This window comes from Leptidea sinapis, chromosome 47 (genome assembly GCF_905404315.1).
Source record: "Leptidea sinapis chromosome 47, ilLepSina1.1, whole genome shotgun sequence".
NCBI lineage: Eukaryota > Metazoa > Arthropoda > Insecta > Lepidoptera > Pieridae > Leptidea > Leptidea sinapis.
In genome coordinates, this window is record NC_066311.1 from 2,247,109 (window position 1) to 2,264,906 (window position 17,798).

Below are 17,798 nucleotides of genomic sequence, written 5' to 3' on the forward strand. Positions count from 1 at the left end.
TTATGGTGAGGCTGCATTTAGTGCTCGACCGACGGTCACGACCATGTTGCGTTTAATGCTCAGCTGACAGACTGAGACATCGCCATTACGCGTCAGCGGATCAACGAGCTCGATCGACAATTCTCGTCAGTGTGACGTAGCGATTCTACACCGCTGCACTGTACGCGTTCATATGTGTATTCTTATTGTCACGCAAATAAAATTTGAAAAACAAAATTTTATGTCACATGTTTACGCAAACAGAATCTTATAGCGAGGCGGTACTCGAACGGTTAGCTCAGTTGGCTAGAGCACCGGCACGGAACGCCGGAGGTCGTGGGTTCGAATCCCGCATCGTTCCAAAAAATTTTGTAAACACAAATAAATTTTTTTTCAAATTTTATTTGTGTATTAATCCTAGAAGTGAGGGTTATCACTTTAAAAAACATAACATATTGTCTTATTGCTACGCTTGACCGACTTTAACGCTGACCGTTGGTGAAGCACTAAATGAAGCCTACAGGATTTGTACTTAAAAGGAACGTAGAAGAAATGTAGGTTACATTCAACATGTAAATAATTTTGACCAACAGATGCTCAGAGCAGAACTTCGGAGGGCGGAAGGAGAGTTGGAGGACCGATGCTGGGCCCCACCTCCGGGACTCCAGCAGTGGCTGCAGCTAACTCACGAGGTCGAGAACCGCGCATATCTGAGGAAGAAGCAGCAGGCCGATATGCAGCTTCAACAAGCCAGGGAAGCGGTAAGAGGTGCACATAGGCAAAGTTGAGAATCACTGCTAGGAGTATGCACGGTCTTCCAACGGCTGCGCTTGACTCACGAGGTTACAAGTTAGGTGAGAAGTGCACTTTAGGGTAGAAATTGGTGTGGTGATTATTGTTCCAGCCGAACACTGCAAGTAGAGTAAGTTCTAATGCTTCTAAATGTGTTCAAATTCTGCCGGTGGATCTAGAAGCGGTTGGAGTGTCAGAGATCAGAGAACTGCGCTATTCAAAGAAAAAAGAGCAGGCAAGATACGCGATAGTGCACTCGATTTTTTCGTTCAATTGCTCCGTCAGAAGTTTATAGAGTTGCAGCGGAAGCAAATTTACCACGGGTCATCAGCATCTGTTAAACCCTCAATTAATACTCAAAACGTGATCTCGCGTTAAATAAGAAAATGTGCAATAGTGAGTGGCCCTGAATGTTTATAATTTTATGCGGAAGAATTATGTTTTTTTTCTAAAATAATATATATTTATAGACGGTAACACGAGATCATGTTTTGTATATGGGACCCTAAAACTTACATGACCATAATCATCATTATTTCAATCGGAAGACGTCCACTGCTAGACAAATGCCTCCCCCAAAGGTCGTCATGACGATCGGTCCTGCGCTGCCCTCATCCATTTTACCTTCCTAATATTAACATCAAACTCTTTTTTTATTTTGTTTTATTTACTTTTTTGTTATTATTTTTCACTGAACGGCATATCATATCACGTGTCGAAAATTTTCAGTGCGAAAAGTTGCGTAAGAAGCGCTCTAGTCTGGTTGGTGCATTTGTTTCGACTCATGGGAAGTCCATAGATGACGTCGACAGATCCATTGTGGAGGCTCGGACGGCGCTCAATGAAGTTACGCATGAATTACAGGTAAGCGTGGTTGAATTTAATAAACAGGAACAATTAGCCCTGTGCTTTCCAGGGGCATAAAAAGAATAGGGAAGTCTCAGGCCAAAGGGTGTCGTATGAGACGACTAAGGGCATTTACCAGTGGAAGGTTCCTTTACACAGAATAATAAAGCTTTGGATTGCTAATAAGTCTACAATAAAATGAGCACATTGTGACTACTATGGTATGGCTGTAAGCTAAGCTGTCAATGATGACAAAAAACAAATTTCTGCGATGATCAATAATTAAATGTTCAATTTATCAGTGATGAGTTTAGTTTTGCTGCATTTATTTAAACACTTGAACGTTCGAGAAGTATTTATACCCACCTCTTCCCCACCAGTCATCTTGTTTTTTTTTATGATTGTAACGGACGAGACGAGCAGAATGTTTAGTTGATGGTAATTGATTCGGCCTCTCCATTACAATGCAGTGCCACTCAGGATTCTGGAAAAACCCAAAAATTCTGAGCGGTGCTACAAATGCGATCGTCACCTTGAGACAAGATGTTATGTCTCATTTGCCCAGTAATTTCACTAGCTACGGCGCCATGATTCCCATAATCTAGCAATCAGTGCAAAGGAGCCTCCCACTAGTAAAATACACATTGAACTTTACACAAAATTCATTCAATTTCACTTATAAGATATACACAACACCAATGTTGCACAATACGTCAGCTGTATAGCTACAGATATACTGCTATAAGCATTTTGGTGACGCGAACTCATGAGATTTCAGCCATCTAAAAAGTATCTAACTGTATATATTAATATATTTTTTTAATTATTTATCGCTTTTATCGGTGTCGCATGTCGGTGACGCGAATCCATAACATTTTCCCGTACCATAAAGTGCCTAACGCGGCTTTTTCAAGTTTTCACTTCAATAAAAGTGATCAATTTTGCAGGAGCGTATGCACAGATGGAAACAGATTGAGCGCATGTGCGGGTTCAACATTATCAACAACAACGGTTTGCAGTTCCTCGAAAGCCAACTCTATCGTACTATCAACGGTCGTCCCGCTGGGAAAGGTAATAATAACAATTGATAGTATAAAAACTCCATTAAAAATGGCGTCTCACTCAGCCTGTACCGTCAGCATAGTATAGTTTCATATTTACGAATATTTATTTATTATAATCCAACATGTATATCGTATTTTTTGCAATATATACCGACAGGTGTGATATAGAGCTATTATTATCTCACATAGAAGAAAATAAAGAGAGCTCAATTTATTATTATATTCTGTAAAATTGATTAATTTAAATATTGCATTAAAAATGGCGACTTTTAGCCTGTGCCGTCAGGATATTATGATATCATATTTCCGATTATTTATTTATAATAATCCAGCACGTATATATATCATAATTTTTGCAATATACATGGACAGGACGTGTGATTGAAAGCTAATAATGTGTGAAAGAGAAGGAAATAGAGACGACGCCATTTATTTATTATATCCTTTATAATTGCGTTTAATTGTTTATTCCAAGAAAAGATGTACATACATATGTATTGGTTCTTATGGTCGTGAATGAACTGCTGGGTGGTGCAGAAGAAGAATAAGGGTTTGTGTAGTATGTGCTAGTTTGCGAGAAATTTTGAGGAATAGCGTGTGGAGATGGTTGTGGAGTTAAAAAGAACAAGTGACAGTTTATCGTTATCAGCCAGGAAGAAGTCCACTGCTGGACAAAGGCCTCCCCCAAAGATTTACACGACGATCGGTTCTGCGCTGCCCTCATCCAACGTATTCCGGCGATCTTGACCAGATCGTTGGTCCATCTTGTCTAACAACACTGCGTCTTCCGGTACGTGGTCGCCATTCGGGGACTTTACTGCCCCAACGGTCAAGTGACAGTTATTGAAAGATTATTAAGATAAGTTGTTGGTAAATTTATCACAGGTAACTCAGTGGTAAGAAAGTCTACCAAGACTTACTTTTCTTGTTCATATGTACCTACGAAGTACTTATACTTCTGCTAAGAGAAGAAAAATTTCTCAAATGTTAATTTAATTTTAATATTCATCCTATTATATTCTGTGGAATAAAACACCATGTTGGGGCTTTGTTTAAACAAAAAATAAGAATTGGAATTCAAAAAATGAAGTTACTGAACAAATGAGACTAAACATCTTTTTGTCTCATGGTGTCGAGAGCCGCTCAGAATTTTTGGATTTTTCAAGAGTGGCCTTTCCTGAATGGCCTGGCAGAATGGGCAGGGCATATCAATTACCATGCCCGCCTCGTCTAAAAACTGAATTTGACGGGTTCACGAAACAGGATGTCTTCTTACATACACTAATGTTATTTCAGTTCGCGTAAGCAATTCCCAGGACGATTTGAGTGTTGGCGACGACACGTCACTCTGCGGCTCAGGTAAGGATGAGGTCTACGATCACAGCGACTAGGAACCTCTTCGCCCCTGCATACTTACAATGTGCTCAAGAAAATAATTAAACACAAATAAATTCTCAGGACTTAATAACAGAACACACATAAACAATTTGTTATTTTAATATGTTATATTAATAATTTGTAACCAAAATATATGTACGATGCGGGACTCGAACCCAGAACCTCTCCGGTTCCGTCCGAGTGCTCATACCAACTGAGGCAACCGTTCGAGTGACGCATGGTTTGTAAATCTTGGCACGTCTTGTTAAACTCTCAGGCTGGCCCAGTTGATAAGAGCCCGCGGACAGGACCCGATTAATATATTTGGTTACAAATTCAATTTGCATAATTAATCCCAGAAGTGAGGGTTATCACTTTAAAATAACTAATTGTATACATATGAATGAGCAACACAGTCTGATATCTGTCTCATGTCTGAAAAATTGCTTTTGGGTATAGTTTTATGATACTTATTCTATTATATTGATAAATATTCCGCTTAAATAAATATATTTATGCGGAAAAATACTTTTTCTATCAATTTGAATGGTACGTTTTAAATTTTGATAACTTTAAGCCGTGGTTGCAGTGCCCGTCATATACCTATCGAGATTTCGGCAATACCCAAAATAGTTCAGCATTAATTTGTACACATTTTGAAAACTGAATTATTTTTGGAATTTTCTTTTTAACATCTCTTTTGTATAATGCACAGCTTGATGCCCAACAACACAAATCAGTTTAAAAACTAATTTTAGTTAAATGTGAAATTTTTATTCTTGTTTGCGCCTGCGCACACTGGTGTTTATATAATTAAAAAAATACAAAAAAAGCAAATAATCTTCCCAACAATGAAATAATGTAGTTATCTATTGAATATGTCAGTAAAGTAAGACGGAAAACTAATAATTGCACAATCAAGCTAGCTAGTAATTAAATATTTGAGCACGTACTAAGCGTTTCCAATCAGCTAAATACCTTAAGAGACATTCCAATAAAATAAATATAGACATGTTAAAACTGAATAATAATTTCTATGACTATAAGGTGCTTTGACTGCTATAGCTCCTTAACTAATCAAATGTATAATTAATGCCGGAATACATAATTAAATACTGCATGTTCTTCAAATATATTTTGGTAAGGAGATACAGCTAACGCGCGAGTTGAATGCAGAGTTCAGGAAAAAATTTAAAAAAAAGTGTGTGTGTACTTTATGTATGCACGCAAGAAGTTATACTTCTTTGGCCTAACTAAGCAAAAATCCTTAAAATGATTTATTCCTTGTGCTATTCTACCTTTTTGGAAAGAACAATTTTGTAAAAATCTCGCAAAGATCGCTTTGACAATTAAATTTTAAATAATGAATAGGGCTGTATGGGCTTGAACCCTTTGCCTGCCTTAATAATGGACGAAGAAAGGGGAAAAAAAAGAATGACCCAAACGTAACAAAATTTTAGGAACCAACTTCAACCTGTTACTTTTGTGTTACAGTGATGCGCGCGCATCTTAAAATTTCACTCTCATATTTTTTTCATAACTCGCGCCTAAAGAAGTATAACTCCAAAAATGTTTCAAGTTTATTTTAACCTAATAATTAAATCAAAAAATTTTGTTTTACCTTTCTTCAACACACATCTCTAAAACATTATTCGCCATTTCTCGTGTTTGGCGCACTTTTTTTTTGTTTTTGGAACGGACTTGGATCAGCTATTATTAAAATCAAAAATATAACACAGAATCGCAAATTTAGTATGCAACTAACACTGTAAGCGGCGACTACGGCACAACACTACACTGTAGACACACGAGGCGAGGTGTGCGGACAGCGGGGGGAGATACTTCCGTTCTTTACCCCAGACCCCGACTGCATTCAACTCGCGCGCTAACAGTAGATAGGTAGTACTTAATACTTTTTCAAGTTCATATTTTATTTTGCCGTTAATAATTATATTGTGATATTAACCTGAAAACTATTTCCATGTTTTTTTTTTAAAAACCTATAGCGTTAAAGTGGAGAAATTTTCGAAAATTATTCCGTAGTAGTCAATTAATAGTTACCACATTTTATATTTTAGAAATTTAGTAACTAAAATATAAACAAGTATTGTGATATTTTAAAAAGTGGGAGTTGTTAAATTAAAAAATTTTTGCATTGATTATAAATCGGTATGGTTATTTATAACATAGTTAAGATTAAGTTATATTTAAGGATGTAATTGTACTTAACGTATTATGAAAATTTTAAACTAAAATTATAACTTTGAGAGGCTCAAATTTTTTTGTAACAAGAAAAAATATTTATTTGGTATATAATAATAAAAATACAGTGTAAACAAAAGCTACTACAGTTATCGCTTAGGCAGTTAAAACAGTTAACCGTTCAGAAAATGTTGAAACAGTATTGCCAATATCTCTAGCTCTTTTGCACCTAAACTACACAGCCGGTAGAGTTTTATGAGGACTTTGCGGTTTTTTAAAATCTTTCAGCTGTAAGTTTAGCACCTGTTATAAAATGGTCACTTATGGAATATTATAATTGTACGTTTTCAACTGCTTTCAAAAACCAAGAAAATCGTCAGTATTTCTTGGCATATGTGTTGCGAAGGATCTTTAATTGCAATGATAAATTAAATGAAATCTTTAGATGCAATTCTCGCCCGCGTTAGCGCGACAGCATGTTGTTTTAGAATTCTTAAATCTGAAAAAGTCCTAGGCTATTATTTCCTCTTAATTTTTATTTTGATATATGTGGACGTTTTAAAGGCCGTTACTTAGTAGGTATTTAATTGAAGATGGCACGCTGAACTTATTCCAAGCTGTATCCGGATTTCAATCGTTCTTTTGCCAACTAGATCCTCTAACTGTTTCTATGTACCAGTTTTCAAATCAGACCTGACTGCAATTTTTATCTTTTTTTTTATGGAATAGGAGGACAAACGAGCGTACGGGTCACCTGGTGTTAAGTGATCACCGCCGTCCACATTCTCTTGCAACACCAGAGGAATCACAAGAGCGTTGCCGGCCTTTAAGGAAGGTGTACGCGCTTTTTTTGAAGGTGTCCACCCATGTCGTATCGTCCCGGAAACTTTTATCTTGGGCTATTTTTCAACTTTATGATTTATGAGTTTTAGTTTTTGAATGTGGCTCCCAATTTCTCAGTCTACAATATAGATGATTGCGATAAGCTCTCGAAGAGCCGAATGTCAATTAATCGAATAAGTTTTTTATGTTATTTGAAGATCTTAATTTGTATATTCTATTAAACGTATCTCTATTGTATTGCTGTTATATTCTGAACAAGCTGCAGATGTTTGATGCAGATTGTTAATCGCACTGCGGGCGCATTTGTTGTTTATGACATAGATATGATACTTTTTGTGTACACAATGATATCACAATTTTTTGTATGCACAATTAAATATAAAGTGTCGAGCAGTTCCTTTGAAGATCTGATACGTGTGCTAAGGGTTATATTTCACTGGGACACCACGGTGGCGCAACCAGTCCCCGCTACCAACAAAATATACACAGCTCTATAGAGAGTTACTCGCCTGGTTTTCTGTTTGGTGGCGCAACCAGCTCGGACGCGTCATGCATCTGGTGTCTCTGTATGGTGTCTAGTTTGTTAGCTTACAGACTGTGGTGTCCCATTGGAATATAGTCCTAAGTGTAGCGGCATGGTTCTTGAGCGGTGAGGAATATTAATGCGCTGTTGTCAATAGCGCACCAGCGGTTGAACATTGCTTTATATTCATTCATAATGTAGAACACTGTCTATTTCCGCAAGAGACATGTTGTATACGACTTCAAGCAATATTCTGGTACCGCTCAAGGTTTGTGCTGGATTTAATTTACATATAATATTTCCTCAAATTTAATTTGATGTAATCTAGTAATTTTCAGCTTATATTTATTATGTTAAGGCTTTATTTAGTGCTTGGCCTACGAAAGGCGTTGGGTATACATACGATAGTATGAGAAATATAACGGTTACCTTATTATTGCGAAAGAAAATAATACTATGATATCCTAAAGTATTATAAAATTGGTGTTGAATATGAAAAATAAATAAAATAAGTTTGAAAAAAATATTATTACATTAAGATTTAATTTCATAATCAGAGTTTTCTTGCCTCTGGCCTTATCATAGCTACTAAAAACAAATTGTCTCCACTAATACTACCAGTTTTAGTGGAAAATCTTATCTAAATTGGCAACATTTAAATGCGTTCAGACTTCAGTTCGACCCTGACCGAGTAACAGACCGGACGCGCGTACTTATTACACGTATAAAAAGAATAATGTCAGTAAGCACTTCGCCTAAATATGTCGGTTGTTCCTATGACAACAGTTTAATAATCATCACATAGTGTTTTCAATTGGTATAGCACTAATTACAGCCTTAATAAATATTGTAAGTATTAGTTATTGTTTAATTATATCTATATATAGAAAAGCAGCGTTATTTATTATAATTTGTACTATTTATATTATTTTGTTGAATAAATTATTTGCATTTTATATTAATCACTTCACAATCGGTAGGAAGCTTTCAGGCTTTTTCGAGTCCGTTTGTGTTGAAAAGCATGTATGAAATTATTCACAATCGTCTATGTCGTCTCATACCATCTGCTTTTGGGTGTCGGTCTTGTGTTTTGCATGTGTGTGTGTGTGTGCTTCATGTAGTATTATATTGTTGATTTTATTGTTTTTTTTTTTTTAATTAATTTAGTGACACGGGATGTAATTTTATTGTTACTTCTTTAGTGTTGCCATATCAAAAGTTCTCTTTTTAAAAAATATTGTACGACTTAAATATATGTGTATAAAATAATTTACAGTATGCCTAATTCCCTAAAATTACAGGTGGTTTTGTTATAGAATTAAGGCAGAATTAAAAATGTTACATTAAATATATATTTAAAAGAAAAAGAGAAGCGTCATTTAAATTTTGGGTTGTTAAGTTAATATTTTTGGGTTAAAATAAGGCATTTATTGTAATTTTGCGATACTTGGATAAATAAATAATAAATTAATGTCAGTTGAAAGAAGCTATCATCGCTTTTGTGGCGTTAGAACTGCATGTTGTTCATTTTTGTTTCAATTGCTTTTGTGTCATATTCGTTTTGTATATAAGGATTATATTTGCCTGCACCAATTATAGACCAAAGAACTAAACTACAACCCTGCACGTTTGAAAGCTTTTGACGATTGTGTTTTTTGTTTTATTTCGCCAACTCCCTAGTTTTTCTAGTTGTGCAAAGTTTTTTTATAGTAGCTTTACTATGGCAGCCTGTTTAAAGGTAAGAATATGCTTTTTTATTACTTTTAGCTTTACTTCATACATGCTTTGTATAACACACGGGTTTGGAAATAATTTGTAAAACATATGTACGATTAATAATTTTTATAATGTGGTACAGTTTTTATAGTTATAAATACTGACAGATGTAAAATGAACTAACCCAAATACAATTAATGAAATATGAAAATATGCTTTAATCAATATTAACATTGTATGTATGATTTTTTATCTATAACTGTACTAAAATAGACCAAACTTTGTTCACATTTCCATGTCAGGGCTATAAATGTATGATAAATGCTGGAAAAACGATTGTGTGATTTTTTTTAAGTTGCATAATTTTTTCTTGTACTTATTTGGTAAGTTAGTCAAGCCATTTTAAAAAACTTCAGAAAGAGAATCTCTCAGAACTAATTAATCGAAATAAGAGTTAGGTGGACCCCGTTCCTTATAATCTTTGACCAATACCACGCGCTGTAAGTACGTCGACGTCTACAACTAAGCCAATCAGCGACAGCGGTGCTTATAAACCTAGTGTGTCACTGAAACACGTTTTCTGCCATTGCTATATAAATTACACATCATTATGCTATTCAAGTTTTTTTTTATGATTAATAATAAATCATATTACAGTGGCCGACAACTTTGGATGGCGGGAGGACTCGTCGGGTAGTGAAACTGACGCACCACACTATCCGTTGGACCTTCGATTGGCCGAAGCTAGGTATAAATATTTTTATTATACACAGCTTCAAAATATACACTTAGGTGACTTCAAATAGTAGGGGAGCCCTTATACAATTTCTGCCATACAGGCATCGCTTGGAAAAATAAAATTTGAAATTATATCCCTTTCAATGGTGGACAAAGCGACTATAGACCTGCAAAGATGAAATAATAATATCGTGCCGAGAAAAATATCTCTGATATTAAAAAATTCGATCCGTCCGTCAGTTTAAGAAAACTCGTTCAAATTATTATCAAACTTTGAATCTGTATGTAAAATGTAACGTGCTGGAAAGTCTCAAAATGTCTCTGCATTTTCTAATTCTAATCACGATTGCGTCATACCGGATACATCCTTTTTTCTTGTTTCAGGCTTGTGTTAGTTTTAGTCTTTTCATTATTATTTCTTCCGTACGGGAACCATGCAAACCGTTATATACCTCTACAAGGACCAAGGTTACTTACACACTCGTAAATTACAAAATAATTTATTGGGCTGTGTTATATTATGTCAGCAGTAGTTATATCAGTGTAATCTTTTGGGTGAAACTTGGACGTGACGAGCACGACGTTCAGCTGATGGTAATTAATACGCCCTGCCCGTTACAATGCAGTGCCACTGCCGAGCGGCACTACACTTGCGCTCGTCACTTTGAGACATAAGATGTAAAGTCTGATATGCCCAGTAATTTCACTAGCTACGGCGCTTTTCTGAAACATAATAATAATGCTTCACGGAAGAAAAAGGCTAATCCATAATCTAGCTGGCTTCCTATGCAAAGAAGCCTCCCACTGCTAAATGCCCTTAGTCGCCTCTTACGATCTTAGGTGTGGGACTTCCTTTTTTTTATGCCCCGGGGAAGCACAGGCCAAGGGCAGGCAATGACTAAACTTTTATTAAAATCTACAATCGAATTAATATTCTATATTATAACTAACTTCTAATATTGTTTGCGAACGAGGTTGGAACAAATTTGACTTATGGACTTACGTCATGTCCCGTTAGGCTCCTGAGGATTGTATTTATTTTCCACTTCAAACTCATATCAGATTAATGGCCTTACCATCAAGGGTAATTTAATGTGCTATGAGTACGGGCCCACGCTTACTTAATCCGGCATTGATAATATGTTTTATATTATTATGGTGTCCACACCAACAGACGATTACACTTTTATCTATCAACTAGCCGGTCCGACAAACGACAACATTATTGTCCTCGATAGATGTTGTTGATGTTGTAAACCGGGGAGTTAAAATTGAAAAATCCTGGAATCTGTTGAATATAAACACACGAAAAAATTCATCAATATTGTAGTACAGGATAATTATTACAAATATAAATTACATATATATGTTTGTAGGTTGCAGTTGGAGGAGCGGCTAGCGCAGGAAACGCGTGAGGGCAAGGATCGCAAACAAGAAGAGAAGGGGCGGAGCTCCGGGGACGTGAGGAGGAGTCCGGCGGACGAGCGGCGCCGGGAGCAGCCCGTGAACTTTGTACTGGGCGGAGATAAGTAAGTTATCACAGAATATATACAGCAGAATCTCTGTTCATCGAACTGAAGTAGAAGCCTTATGAGGGCATAAAGGTGGATTGTATAAAAATATATTCGACATGAATTTTTGATTACTTGCACCTACCCATTTTCGATTTGGAGAGGTTAAATAATTTTGAGAATTGTGGAAGAAAAATATATGTGAAATAGTTTAAAGGGACTCACGGATTATTTCATCGATTACCTAGTGAAATTACTGGGCAAATGTGACTTAACTAACGTCTGTCTACAACAAAAACTCAAGGTGAGGAGCGCAATTGTACTACCGTTCAGAATTTTAGGGTTTATCTCCTGAGTGGCACTACATTGTAATGGGCGAGGCGTATCAATAACCATCATCTGAACTTCCTGCTTGTCTCTTCTCTTATTGTCTTAAATAAAGCCCTATTACTTATTATATCCTTTTCAAACAAAACAAATCTTATAACTATATTTACAATACTATGACTACATAAAATTAAAACTATCATTACATGGAAGCGTACCAAGAATACTGGCAGCATTACCGCCCCACGGGCCAAGTGTCTCGACACCAAACGGCACAAAGATGACTCACTGAGACCAACATATTTGCGACGCTTGCTGTCTTCGGCAGTCGAAGCAGCAGCTCCAGCACCAACTGACGTAACTTGGACATGCGACTTTTACTTATTATTAATGTTCACATCATTTTATTTCCAGTGCCAACTACTGGCCGGCCGAAGACCTCACCCGTTCGCCTCACTCGCAGTCTCAGCCGCAACTTCGCGCATCCGTTAGGCCCCTCCCTCCGCCGCGAAGGCCCGCCCCCACCCAGATAGTCCGTTCCCGCAGCACTGACATCGTCCCCTACAACCCTGATGAACCGAAACCACCTCCGAGGCCCTTCAACAGGCAAAAGGCCCTAGCGGAAAGCGTCGAGTCAGTGCCCTCAAGCAATACACCCCCAGAAGAAGAGTCCACTGACTCCTCTATAATGGAAGACGAAGCTATCGCGAAACCGCGCCGTAGACGAATCAACTTGCCGTTTGGGAAGAAGGCTAAGACCCCTGCGTGATTAGTGCTTCAGTGTTGCCCCCTATTAGACTGCGTTGAACGCATCACGTGCATATACCGTATACTTATGGCCTGTGCGTTAAATAAGTCCGCAACTGCGTACGTGTACGCAATTGCGTACTCATTTCACACATTGCCCTAAATTTATTTATAGTACGAAATCAGGGGCTGCAAGTTGGTACGCGCGCTCGTTTGCCATTAAAATAAATAACATAAAAAAAATATAAATAAATCCATAGATACTTTTTTCATAACATATTCCTGTCTGAAGTTTTCTATTATTATTCGATCATTAAACGGATTTTATTGTAAATTATGAGACAGTCGAATTTTTTTTCTATAGGCCCTTATTTAATTTTAAATGACAATGTCTTCCTGTTGTGTGTATTTTTTAGAATGGAATGTTAGACTCAATTTCGATATTTTTATTTATTTGAGTAGCTGAATAAGTAGCAAATGATAGTTAGTGAAATATGTTGCACTGGATGCCAATAACATAGTCTTTATTATGCGTAAAGACGATAAGTATAAACAGTTTAAACGATTCTTAATCCTTAGTAACTGTGTTATTCATTGTAGTGAGCTAGTACAGTGCTTTCTCTGTGACAAATAGCAAATAAATGACATGTACAGAAAAATTCGTTACAAGGCCATTGCGGAAATGTGTAAGGTGCGTTGTGCGTTTTGCACATTGCGACGTTTAATTTTTTTTTAGTGTTTTAACTTTCTACGACGTATTACATCTATAATAGAAGATACATCAATCAATTATTACTGTATATAGGTACAAATATTTATTAATATCCAAATGTTGTGATTTTTATTGAGTGCAAATTCTGCTAAAAATTTTCTCTTTTCGACACGTCTTTTCGCCTGAGGCCTTTTTTCCAGAGACATGCTCAGGATGTGTTGACTCGCCAAATTCGAGACTCAGTCTCATAATAAAAATCACAATAATTGGATAATTGTGGATTTTCGCAAAAATAATGCCTAATTCAATAAATTTATAAATATTGTATAAATTATAGCCTCAACGGTAATAATTTAAAAGTCTATAGTTAATGTCAAGCCATGAAACCACAGTATTCGATCCCCAATTTGGTGGGAACGTCTAACAAGCATGACATCTAAACACAGACTAAATAAAAATAGTCGCAGTGTGAACACAGCCCAAACGACCAAGATCTGCTAGCCAATCACAGATAAGATACGTTTTCTGATAACTCGATTGGCTATAGTTAGTATTGGCGCAAGAACGTTGTGTTATTGTGTTGATAGAATTTTACTAATAATTTACAATTGAAAAGGAACTTGTTTTAAGTAGGAACAATCTTTTGTAGGTATTTTTCAAATCCTCAATTGTTATGATACACTACCACAATACTGTATTGTGATACTACTGCGAAAAGTATTTATTATTACGATGATAATTTAACGAATATTTATTTAAAATGTTTTGAAGTAATATAAGGCCGCGTACAGTATTTTGCAACGCAACATTTTCTCTTAGTACAAAGTTAAAGTATACAACTTAGACTGCCTGTTGCAAATTATGAGTTGGATCTACATCGAAATAGAAAATCGTGTTGGTGACAGACAATAATACTTCTTCAACATATGTAAGTAGCTACAATCACATGCAAGGTAGAGAGACCTTCCTTTGCCAGGGTCCTGTCTATATATATTTTCTTGCTTCTCCTTCCAATTGCATCAACTCTTCAATAAACAAAATTACAAAGGGCATATCACTTTAAATGAGCATGCCTAGAAATTTACTATAATCTAGCTTACCAAAAGCTGAATATATAGAGGCGGCAAATTTCATATGGCATTACCAACTAAGTAGGAATAAATAATTTTGGTACTTTTTCTAGGTATGAATTTTTTTTTTGATAATTCTTTAGCGGTATTAGGTTTGGTTTTTTAATTTTGTACAGTCATTTATAACATAATTCTAGTAGACAGATTAATGAGACATGAGCTCTTTGCTTCTTTCTCTTTTAGTGCAAGAACAATATTTTATGAAGACCGCTACACTGCTGATGTGAGCATAAAAATAAAAGACATGTAGGAAGAATACCACACTAGTCGTTATAATCAAAATCTGATTGTAAAGTTTCTACTTTCATAGATTTATCTGAACTACTACTGGAACTATCATCCTTCACACTTATGATGAAGGGTTCTAGCTATTCTATTATTCCATCCCTCGTTTTGTACTACACTTCAAAATGAAGAATATGCAGAAATAGCAATATTTCTGCTGGCTACTTTTCGCTTCGCCAAACTCCAGATAGAACAGCAGTTCTATTGGATTAAGATTACAGTGATTAGGTGGAAGTCTTAACACTTTTGGAATTTAGTTGCGTTGCACATAGTAATCGTATAATCTGTATGCGGCCTTACATAGAGTTATATGAGACATTTCACTTTTATTATCGTTGCGTGTGTTATACGAATGACAGCTCCGTGCCATAAACAATCGGTGCGGTAGATATTTGGTTACAACATAACCGCTTGTGGTTTTCTATAAAAATGAAGAAGAGCGTGCCCTTATCGATAACTTTTACATCACGTTGTAATACAGGCACGCGTTCCACCTGTGAGTCTCAGGGTGGCGGGTGCAATGCGATGGGGTTTGATCCTGATACGTACGCCCTAATAAAAATCCACATGAATCACTACCGCACCTAGGTTTTATCGCGCCGCGGGCATCGAACGTTTGACATTAATATTTGCGTCACAATGGTACCTACTGTGGATCGCGGGGTACCGAAATGCCAATATCGTAAAGTGAGATATTTGTTTTAGATACCATATGTGTTAGTTTTACTTTTGAGTGATGCTAGAAATCATTTAAGGACGAACGTTTTATGTCACAGATATTTGTATTCCTAAAATTCATATTTTATCATCCTAATTATTTTCGACATGAACAAAACTTTTAACGGATCATCGTCGGTAGCAATAACAAAAATTAATTGTGTTGTCGGGTGAAGAACGTGTGATATTCTATCGAGAATATTAATTACGGGCGCGTCTCTTATAATTTATTGGTTTTATTGTTGAAATGATCCGTTAATAGTTAGATGTCAATATTTTGTTAAATGAAAAATATGAGTAGGTTTAGTGTGTTTTCCTGAGATATTTCAAATTAGCAATGTTCTCGCTAGTGGATTTTTGTGTGCAGAAACTTTGTTAATTGTAAATACCAGTAAAATCCGAAAGTGTTTTTTTTTATATAAATTCGTGGCAATAATTCGTGATAGGAAATTGTTTTGATGTCGCAAACTATATTAAGTCTTAATGGTTGTGCTGTTTACTTAGGTGGGTCACACACTGCGCGTTTCAAATTAAAATATTTTTATTCAAAATAGGATTTAAAATCACTTATTGAACGTCAAAATCTACATCCCGTTAGTAAGCGTCTGGGTAAACGTTTGATTAGTCAAGTAAACTTCGTTTAAAAACATATTTTAGTAGCTGTACAGAATGGTTATTTTAAATATGTCTTAACTATTTATATAAACTTCTAAAGGAAAAGATAAATATTCCGAAAAAGATTTAATGATTGTTAGTATTTTCGGTGGTGGTATTGTACTATACTACATATTGCTTAAATCTTTGCTAGTGTGTTTCTAAATTTATTCAAATTTGTGAGGCCTGTGTTTGCTGTCTTATTACTTACTTTCAAACAGCACGGGTGCACAAGCATATTTGGGAGTGATTTTGCAAATTAAAGCGACAACCCGTTTAAGTTGTGTCAGATTCCAAAATATATTCGCAAAAATACTTTTCGATTTACTTACTTTCAAACAGCACGGGTGCACAAGCATATTTGGGAGTGATTTTGCAAATTAAAGCGACAACCCGTTTAAGTTGTGTCAGATTCCAAAATAGATTCGCAAAAATACTTTTCGATGACTACGAAAAAGCTATTAACTGTTTAAATACCTTGTCTTGTTGATGGCACGCTTTCTGGGGACAGCAGTGTGAACAGTACTAAATCTAGTACTACTTCTCAAAATGAAATAAATTTACGTGCGGGTAGGATTTAGCTAACGCGCGGTGTGGGACCGGCCTTATTTGTATTTACAATGATTTTTACACGTCCACTGTTTTATGATCGCACCATTCCCTGGTTAGTATGATAGTGGTGTTGCCCAATAGGATAATATTTGATTAATTTTAAGAAAATCTGGTGCTAAAACAACGTTAGACTGAAAACTACGAGATGGCTTTGTATTTTATCTATTTGTTCCTCTGCAGCCATAAATTGTCAGTATTTTAATATGCGTAATGTAATGTTATAATTATATGTATTTACGATCTTACCATAAATATAAATAAAAGATTGAATACACGTTTATCACGTCATCTCGCCTTAGACCGCCATCGTTCTCTGTATGTGAACTAGGCCTTAGAAATTATACGTTTTTTAATCTGTAACACCTTTGTACAGGATATTATTTTTACTAAAGGAAGTTTAAAGGATTATTAATTATTGCATTATCTAATCAATCAAGTAAATTTATATTAAAACTCAAAATTTCAATTCGGAGAATCTTAATTATTAAACAATTATTTATCGCAGAGATGCAATGGACGAGTGTTCAATATTTGTTTGAATAGTTTTGGAAAGACTGCTAAAGTCCACAAGAGTACAATGAGATTGAAGTCACACCCCGTTTTCAGTTGTTAAGAAGTAATTTGAATCGCGCCACAAACGTGGAGAAACGATGATCTGAGTGCTAAAAGACAATCGTGGTAGTTTTACTTCTTAAGTTACTAATAAATTGGTACTTAAAAATTTGGTTTTTAATTTATTCTCATCAGCACTAACGGGTACCGTATTCCTAAAATTCCACTGTTATTTTTTTTTTGGAGAGGAAAAAAATACATTTACTTATTGAAGACCTCAAAAACGGGGCCCATATGTTGAACCCCTACCGACTTAAAACCTCCTCTATGCTGTCGCCGTGAAGGCCTTTACAGCGACATAGGACGTGGGCCGTGTAGGCCGCAAAGACTACGCAACAACAGTCACGGGGCGTCTCCCAAGGAGACTCGAACCTCGGACCGGCTGTGTGCTTGTGGGAAGGAGAGGATGAA

General features: G+C 36.0%; 1 protein-coding gene across 6 annotated transcripts in view; it reads left to right on the top strand.

The window, feature by feature from the left end:
- LOC126978106 (stromal interaction molecule homolog) overlaps nucleotides 1-17,496 on the top strand; it is a 77,380-nt gene extending 59,884 nt beyond the window's left edge. For 4 of the 6 annotated variants that reach the window (XM_050826828.1, XM_050826829.1, XM_050826834.1 and 1 more), the window contains 7 exons: nucleotides 573-740; nucleotides 1,501-1,635; nucleotides 2,565-2,688; nucleotides 3,978-4,040; nucleotides 10,000-10,090; nucleotides 11,457-11,609; nucleotides 12,333-17,496. In XM_050826828.1, the coding sequence (XP_050682785.1) occupies nucleotides 573-740; nucleotides 1,501-1,635; nucleotides 2,565-2,688; nucleotides 3,978-4,040; nucleotides 10,000-10,090; nucleotides 11,457-11,609; nucleotides 12,333-12,687 (1,089 nt within the window). In that variant the 3' untranslated portion in view covers nucleotides 12,688-17,496. Of the gene's footprint in view, nucleotides 1-572; nucleotides 741-1,500; nucleotides 1,636-2,564; nucleotides 2,689-3,977; nucleotides 8,583-9,999; nucleotides 10,091-11,456; nucleotides 11,614-12,332 lie in introns of those variants that run through there. The other 2 variants (XM_050826830.1, XM_050826831.1) reach the window with 2 other exon arrangements.
- The last annotated feature ends 302 nt before the right edge of the window (nucleotides 17,497-17,798 follow it).